General features: G+C 43.7%; 1 protein-coding gene across 1 annotated transcript; it reads left to right on the forward strand.

The window, feature by feature from the left end:
- Positions 1-1640: 1640 nt before the first annotated feature.
- NPVF (neuropeptide VF precursor) lies at positions 1641-4847 on the forward strand. Its single transcript, XM_072154830.1, has 3 exons — positions 1641-1791; positions 3228-3670; positions 4551-4847. Exons 1-3 carry the CDS (start codon positions 1654-1656, stop codon positions 4594-4596), a joined length of 627 nt encoding a protein of 208 aa, XP_072010931.1. The 5' UTR covers positions 1641-1653; the 3' UTR covers positions 4597-4847.
- The last annotated feature ends 4091 nt before the right edge of the window (positions 4848-8938 follow it).

Raw genomic sequence — 8938 nt, forward strand, 5'->3', positions numbered from 1 at the left:
AAATGTCCCCCATTGAGTTAACACACCATAAACAGCCATATTGGAGCAATAGGACAAAATATTCAAATGTCACCATTTTTCCAACACTTCTCAACCAATAAAAATTAGAATATGAAGTGGTTAAAAAATGGAAAATTTCCTTGATCCCATGCTGCAAGTAACTATCAATGTCTTAGAACTTATATGAAGAACAATATGCTACTAACATTATTCTGTAAAGGTAATGTTATAGACATGAATATATCCGATTTCTTCCCTCCAAAACATACTGGTAGGTTGATTAGATTGTGAGACCAATTGGGGGCAGTGACTGATTTGGCAAACTCTGTGAAGCGCTGCGTAATCTGTGTGCGCTATATAAAAAACTGAATTATTATTATCTAAGAACTTGGGGTAAATTGCAATCTCACGCTCAGGCCCGGCGCCAGCACCCGGCCAACCCGGGCAAGTGCCGGGGCCCCGGGGTACTGGAGGGGCCCACTCGGGCCCCCGGATCAATTGTACGAGTGTCGCTATAAGACACTGGTACAATTGATCACCATCCGGATCGATCACGTTTCTGCCTCTATGCTGCGCTGGTCGGGAGTGCAGCATAGAGGCAGAATCTAAAACTCACCTGTCCCGGTTCCCACGATGCAGCGCTCCGCAGGGTATGCTCTGAAGCCGGCGCACATGATTATGTCATCGGATCACGTGTGCCGGCTTCAGAGCCGGCGCATACGGGAGGCCCAGGCTGAAGACAGCTGCTGGCGCTGCTCCGGGGGAACCAGGAAAGGTAAATTCTTTTTTCTTTCCCGGAGGGGGGGGGTTTCAGTGTGTCTGCAGGGAGAAGGGGGAGGGAGGGGGTCAGTGTGTCATCAGGGAGAGGGGGGAGGGAGGGGGTCATTGTGTCAGCAGGGGGGGGTCAGTGTGTCCAGAGGGGGGGGGGGGTTTTAGTGTGTCCGCAGGGGGAGGGAGGGGGTCAGTGTGTCAGCAGGGGGGGAGTCAGTGTGTCAGCAGGGGGGGTCAGTGTGTCTGCAGGGGGAGGGGGGTTCAGTGTGTCCGCAGGGGGGTGAGGGGGTCAGTGTGTCCGAAGGGGAGGGGGGGCAGTGTGGCCATTGGAGGGCGGCCCACGGAGGGGCCCACTAAGGCTCTGTTGCCCAGGGGCCCATTAAAACCTGGAGCCGGCCCTGCTCACGCTGTTACCTAGGTGCACCTACAAAGAATCCCCTGGAGATGTCTGACTGATTTGGATTATATCAAACATGTGGCTTCTTTTCCTTATTCTTCTTATCCACAAAAGAAAATGCGCAGACCAGTTTATAGTAGAGAATTTACTGGTAATTAGCATATTTATGCTAATTAAATATATTATGTGCAAACAAAATGAATTAAAATGTGGAATATGTGCTAATTGATTCCAGCTCATGTCAAGCCTAATGGTCAAGTCCTCCAAAGGTCTAATTAATTTGGATCCAACAATTCGGCTCCATGTGTGTTGGTAAATAAATTCTTCTAATTCTTTATGGTCTAATTTAAGGATTCTGTATTAATTAGGATGGAGGAAATAGCTGAGTATGTCCCTATCTGAGGTGGCTTTTTGTTCAAATCCTATATATAATGAATCCCATCCAACAACAAGGATTCTCTAAATGGTCTGCACGAGCAAGGAAAATGGGCAGGTTGTCATCCAGTAACATTATGCTCTTTTCTCTCTGTAGTTTTTCCATTCTGTTTGCCTTTTCCGTCTGTTCTGAAGAGACAACGGTAACAAATCTGGAAAGTCAGGAGAAATATGATGACCTGTATGAGGTAAGGTTCATCATTTACCAATTTGGTTTTCATGTTAGGTGCATAGTATTGCAGATGCAGAGATACATTAGTGACGTGAAGACAGTTATGTAAAGTTTTATCTTATTCTGTAGACGCAAGAAACCTCCTCCACTAGTGGAATCTCTGAGAATTTCAACTTTTTGAAATAATTACTTTAGTGTTTTTTCAACATGTGGAGATCACTATCGGTGTTGGTCTATGTGAATGAATGTGAATATTTTGTGTTTTCGTTTAAAGTTTTTTGTGTGCATTACATTTTTTTTTTTTTTTTTTACATTTCATCTATTTTAGGCTAAAAATAATTTTCCTAGTACATTTTTATTAAAGGTTTTGTTTCATGTTTCGTCTTGTCTGTGTTACTTTAAGTTTAATTCTTATCAAACTGCCAATTTGGCTTAAATAAGTGTTTATAACCACTTAGGAGAAGAACGATTATAGAAACACTCTGAGCCTTCAGGCTGCTTCTCTGACAGATTACTCTGCGAGAGACCAAACAAATCTGCAGTGAATGTGAGAGAGGAATCAGCTGCAGAAGAGATATGAAAATCTCTTAAGAAGATGATATTTTGCCCTGAACAGATACAAATACACATTCCATATAAAGGTGTTTAAAGGACAAAAGGTGTCTGGTTTCATTCATACAGCATGTTTTTGGATAGTCTGCAGTATAGTGACTCATCTTCATTAATACCCAACCAAAAATATAATATTTAAGCTGACAAAAAAAGTTGGGTAAAGTTGGGTATTAGGGCCTCCAGATTGATCTGTTCAGGTACGTAGGAGCCTGTGCACGCATTTTATAGAGAAGTTACTGTAGGGAGGATTGATGGATATGGCTTCTACATGAAAACATATTGGATATGATAATTCAAAATATATGCTGTCCCAAAAATGTCAATCTTGGAGTTCTTTGATGGCAAATGTAAATGGCTTTTCTGATTTCAGCAAATAGATATTATTGTATGAATGATGAAAAGTTATACAATTTTTCAATATAATTTGTGTATCAATTCCTCACCGTTTTCTAGATCTCTGCTTGCCGTCATTCTATAGGAAACTTCATTCTTTACTTTCAGTGGATAGAAATCTGTGCATGGTCATGTGATGTCACACATGTGCAAAGCTTTTTATATATCACAAAGAATAGTTATAGCACCTGTGTGACATCACGTGACCAGGGACAAGTTTTTATGCACAGGAAGTAAACAATGAAGCTTCCTGTAGAATGACAGCAAGCAGAGATCTAGAAAACCGCAGAGAGTTGATACAGAAAGTACATAAAAAATTGTATAACTTTTCACCATACAAACTTTGCTGAAATGGGAATAACCCTTTAGCTACAAATTTTCTCATGTGCTATTCTTTACCCCTAAGCTTTGACAACCCGTTGCAAATCAATTTTTTTCTCTTCACAGTCCAGAGAAGATCTCCAAAATCAGAGGATTAATTCCAATGAATATCGATATTTTGCACCAAAAAGCTTAAGTGACGTGACACCTGAAATCATGAGTAAATATAGCAGCTTTCCAATACTTGAGAGGGAATTCCTGGAGGAGCGAGACCTGAAGCCTGCTGCAAACCTTCCACTCAGATTTGGAAGAGCATCTGATGACAAAGTAGGAAAGAGCATCCCCAACTTACCTCTTAGGTTTGGGCGATACATACCTGGAAAAAGCGGTCTCCAGTCTGCAACTAATTTACCCCAGAGGTTTGGAAGATCACAATATGGTGGGCACTTTGTGCACTCATTTGCAGCATTACCTCTTCGTTTTGGAAGAACAAGTAATTTTCAAAGATTACAGTATGATAAGAACTCCCATCTTCCAGAAGTAAAAAACCTTGATGAGAACAATGAAAGGTATGGCCATCTGAATGTACAACATAAGTATGAAGAGATATGGTAGTTATATCAAATAGTAACATCCTATGCGATGACAGCATTGTTAAAGTAATTGTATAAAGTTGGTTAAACACTGCCACCTTTGTCCTCAGGATATGGCTGGTATTGCAGATCTGCCCATTTTTTTTAAATGAGAGAATGTTGCAGTGCCAGACAAAACCTTTGTACAATAGTGTCATTGTTTGTCATCCTGGAAAGTATTAGGTACATTGACATCAGTTGTACATGTTTTATGTGTTTAGAGGAGTTCTGTGTAAATCAATTTGTTTGTTGCATGCACCTAATTCACCTACAAGCAGGGCCGGCGCCAGCACCAGGCATACCTGGGCAAGTGCCGGGGGGCCCAGAGTAACTGGGAGGGGGGGGGGGTCGACACAGTCAGGTCTTAGTCCCCAGCAGAACCTGGTGAGGGTGAAGGGGCTGTATATAATGAAGCAATGGGTGGGATGTATATAAAATAACTTTGGCAAGGATGTTTGGGAATGATAAACTATGGAAAATTTAGTTAGTTTCTGAATTTTTGATGCCGAAACATGAGTTTGCTACAAAGGGGCCCACAGAGGCACTTTTTCCCAGGGGTCTACTGACACCTGGAGCCATCCCTGCCTATAGGTTTGTATAATAGTACAATGTAAATAACAGCATGATGATATACAGAAGGGTTTTTTTAGGATGGAATGGTGCCTGCCATCTTGTGGCTGTCTACAGGCTTTTTTAGGACAATAATTTGTTGTCAGTTTATGTTTTCTACGTCTCTATCCAGCGGCATCACAGTCATAAGCTGAAAACTGTGCTCCTTAACTCTCAGTGTTATAATAAAGTCCTACTCTCATTTCAGAAGCCAGACAATGACATATGACTACGAGCGGAACCATCACATGTAGCATCGCGGACCTGTGGTCCATTCATAGAAACCCGGAACAGTTGCAGCTTTTACTCCCTACCAGCACTGGGCATTGAAGATCTCTATGGGACTTTCTATTCCCGAGGCTTGAACCTGACGCTTTGTACACAGTTGTGAAATCAGGTTCCTGTTAATGATAGCACCAGACCTGAATAACAGCCATGACTGTACAAAGTGACAATGACAACAGCTAAGCATATTTAATCTAGCAAATAGTACAATAAAATGATTACAGAAGATAAAATACTATTGTCTGTTCGTTCTTCTCCGAATTTGTTTGTATGTTGATTCAACAAATAGCATACGGACGGATAATTTACCATAAGCTCACACACACGACTATGGTGTCCCATGGTGTAATAGTCCAGTGAGCCCACTATGTCTCACCACACCGTGGCCGAGCTGGGTGGCAAATTATTGAGCAGGTGCTATTCTTGGCCCTATTGCTGTTCAGCTTCTATGGAGTTGGGAATGGGCCCTTTTTGTGGCCTGCTTTTGCAAACAATTTTGTGCACACAGCCTTACATAGAATTTAAGGCCATATGCACACGAACGTATGCCTGCCGGGCCATAGCTGAGCAGGCACGTGTACAGCACCGCATCGTTCAGTGCAGCCATTGCCGTCTATGGGGGAGGTATGTGCATCCGCAAGCTTGCGGCCGTACATATGTCCCCCATATGGTCGTATGAATTCGGCCTTAGTCCGCCTTTGCAGGTCCCCTCTTTAAGTGTTCTCAGTAATTAGATCTTTGAAGCACCCCAGAATCTCAGCTTTTTAATAACTGGAACAAAGCAATGAAGGAATAAAGAAAAAATTTCAAGAAATGTCAATAAGCACAATACATGAATACTCCCTACGGTCACTTTCCATTTAGGCTGCACACATGTTCCACTGCATACAGGGCCACCATCATGGGGGGCTCCAGTGGGATTGTGTTCAAGGGCCCGTCCATTTTCATATCAAAAGGGGGCCCGAGGGGTTCACAGTACCCACTAACCGCCCATGCCCCGGCCCTATATGAGGAAAAAATAAATCTGTACTCATCTTGTGGCTTCTTCTCCCTGGCCCTGTGGCTCCGTCTTCTGTTTTTCTGGCCTGGGCGCATAAGTATGACACGGTGGTGTCGCTGCCGTGTGACATCATATTGTATGCGTTGGCCCTTATACTATGACGTCCTGCTGCCGCAACACTGCCGCGTCTTAGTGATGCGCCAGAAGAGCAGAAGACAGAGCCACAAGGAGAAGATGGAACCGCGGGGTCAGGAAGAAGAAGCTGCAAGGTCAGAATAAAGGGGCCATCTGGCACGACATTTCATTAAAGGGGGACATCAGGCTGGACATTTCATTAAAGGGAGGCATCTAGGGTGGACATTTCATAAAAGGGGGCAATCTGCTGTGAACTGGTGGGGGGTGATTTTGGACTGGTGGGGCTATCTATACACAGAGTGGGCACTTGTCATAGCTCAAAAATGTTTTGGTAAAAAAAATTCCTAGTGACGGCCATGATTGTATATTTCTAACATGGACACGGATAATTCTTCAAATAGTGTAAAGGATCATTGTAATATATATTAGGTCCACTAGAGGGCAGCATTCTACTCCTGTCCACTTTAATAAGTTTACTAAAGTTTATTTATATTTAATTCAATTTACATGTACACACATTTATATGAAGAACAATTATATGTAAGTGAACAATGTTTACCAGTTCACAGGGCCACATACTGTACCACTACCAAGGACTTAATAATTGTAGATAAGATGCAATATTACAGCAATGTCAGGATGCTTTTCTAATGTAGTTATGATTCACCTGAGATGTGGCTAAAAATGTTCACAATCTTAAATTTCATCGTCGTCCTCCATGAGGTCATCAGGGGGCGGCGAAGGGTTTCCATGACAGCCCAGAGGAGTATTGCAGTATATCGAAGGAACCCTAGAACACCTAAAAAAAAGTGTAACAAAGTTGAAAATAAGTAAACACATAATAACTAGAGATTAGCGAGGACTAAAATGCCTGGGTGCTCGTTATTCGATGCGAACTTTTCCCGATGCTCGAGTGCTCGTATCAAAAAACGAACCCCATTAAAGTCAATGGGAGACCCGAGCATATTTTTACTGAAAGAAAACATTAAAAGAACAGTGCAGAAAAACACATTACAGATGTTTACAGATGTTTTCCTTGTAAGAACACATTGAAATAACACTATTCTTCACTTTGCAGGTGTTCGCGCGTGTCTTCCGCTAAGTTAGGAGATGTGCACAAACATCTGGTATGTGAAAAATAGTGTTCTTTCAATGTGTTCTGCACTGTTTTCACTGTTTTTATTCTATTCTGTGTAATGTGTTATTCTGCACTGTAAAAACTGTTCTTCACTGTCTTTTATTAATTTAATGCTCGATCTCGAGGCGGTGAGATACTCGTCCGAGCAACGAGCCGGTCCGAGTATGCTTATACTCAACCGAGCAGTATGCTCGGACGAGTATACTCACTCATCTCTAATAATAACCTGTAGGTTGTATGTTTTGTGTGTGTGCCTGTATTTTAAAGTTGTATACACACCCAATACACCCCGATAACCTAGCATAATTTGTCCCTCTATTTTGCACACAACCTGCATCCTCCAGACACACTTTCCCCTCTACATGTTGTTCCCATTTCTCACACAGCCTGCTTCACCATATTCCCTATTATCACACAAACTTGCTCCCCTACATTTACCTCAATCTGTTTTCAATGTCCCCCCAGTTATTCTTTTATACACAACCTGTCTCTCGTGTCCTGAGCTTTCTCACACAACTGCAACATCCCCCACTGGGGCCTAGCCTTTTCTTGGGGCCTGGAGACAGCCGGGGCCCGGAATACCGGAGTGGCTGGCGATTGCGGCTTAGGCACCCTAGTGTCACGGTGCTTGGTATGGGGACCGGAGGGCTGTCCTACAGCCTGGCAGGTCTCCAGCAGGTGGTGTGTGCAAGAAATTAGATGAGGGAGAGGCTGTGGTACTGGTTCTCCCTGGGGCAGCCCTTAGAGTCTCTAGTATGTGTCCATGGTAGATAGATGAGGCAATGTTGTGCATAAAAGTAACTTACAGTTCTTTATTTGAACCAACAGCAGCAACAGGCCAAACAATTCCTTACAGAGGTAGGATACTGGGAGTGCTCTTGGAGAGGGAACCACAGGAGTCTGTTCCCCAGCCTGGATGCAGGGGCAGGCTGGGATGTAGCTGTGTCCAATGTAGGAAGCTTCATCTTTAGTCCTGCCAGTTGCCTGCTTAACTGCTGTGAGTTCCAGCTCATCCTTACAAGCCGTACTCCTGCTGTCATTCTAGGCTTGGACTGTTTCCTTCATCCCCGGTTTCCCTGGCTGCTACCACAGGCCTAGTCGCACCCGTGGAATAACCTGGTGGCACCCTGCCGCAGCAAGACCATCCCGCTTTGCACTGGGCTCTGGTGAAGACCAGGTGCCACTTAGACTCGGGTGGTGGTACAGAGGGTCCACCGATCCACAGACTCCTCCTTCCGGACTCTTCCCACAGAGACTTTAGTTCTGTTGTCTGTGGACCATTACAATATTCTAGGTTCTTCAAAGTCGCCACCTTTTGCTTTAATTACTGCTTTGCACACTCTTGGCATTCTCTTGATGAGCTTCAAGAGGTAGTCACCAGAAATAGTCTTCCAACAGTCTTGAAGGAGTTCCCAGAGAGACTTGGCACTTGTTGGCCCTTTGCCTTCACTCTGCGGTCCAGCTCACCCGAAACCATCTCGATTGGGTTCAGATGTAGTGACTGTGGAGGCCAAGTAATCTGGCATAGCATCACGCTCTTTCTTGGTCAAATAGCCCTTACAAAGCCTGGAGGTGTGTTTGGGGTAATTGTCCTGTTTCAAAACAAATGATGGTCCAACTAAACACAAACCGGATGCTGTGGTAACCGTGCTGGTCCAGTATACCTTCAATTTCTAATAAATCCCCAACAGTGCTACCAGCAAAGCACCCCCACACCATCACACATCCTCCTCCATGCTTCACGGCGGGAACCAGGCATGTAGAGTCCATTATTTCACCTTTTCTACATCATACAAGGACACAGTGGTTGGAACCAAAAATCTCAAATTTGGACTCATCAGACCAAAGCACAGATTTCCACTGGTCTCATGTCCATTCCTTGTGTTCATTATCCCAAACAAGTCTCTTCTACTTGTTGCCTGTCCTTAGCAGTGGTTTCCTTTCTTTTACCATGAAGGCTGCTGCACACAGTCTCGTAAAACATCAGACCTCTGTGTGGCAGTGACCTGGTCTCTTATCTGACCTGGTGTTAATTTAT

The sequence above is a fragment of the Engystomops pustulosus genome, chromosome 5 (genome assembly GCF_040894005.1).
Source record: "Engystomops pustulosus chromosome 5, aEngPut4.maternal, whole genome shotgun sequence".
NCBI lineage: Eukaryota > Metazoa > Chordata > Amphibia > Anura > Leptodactylidae > Engystomops > Engystomops pustulosus.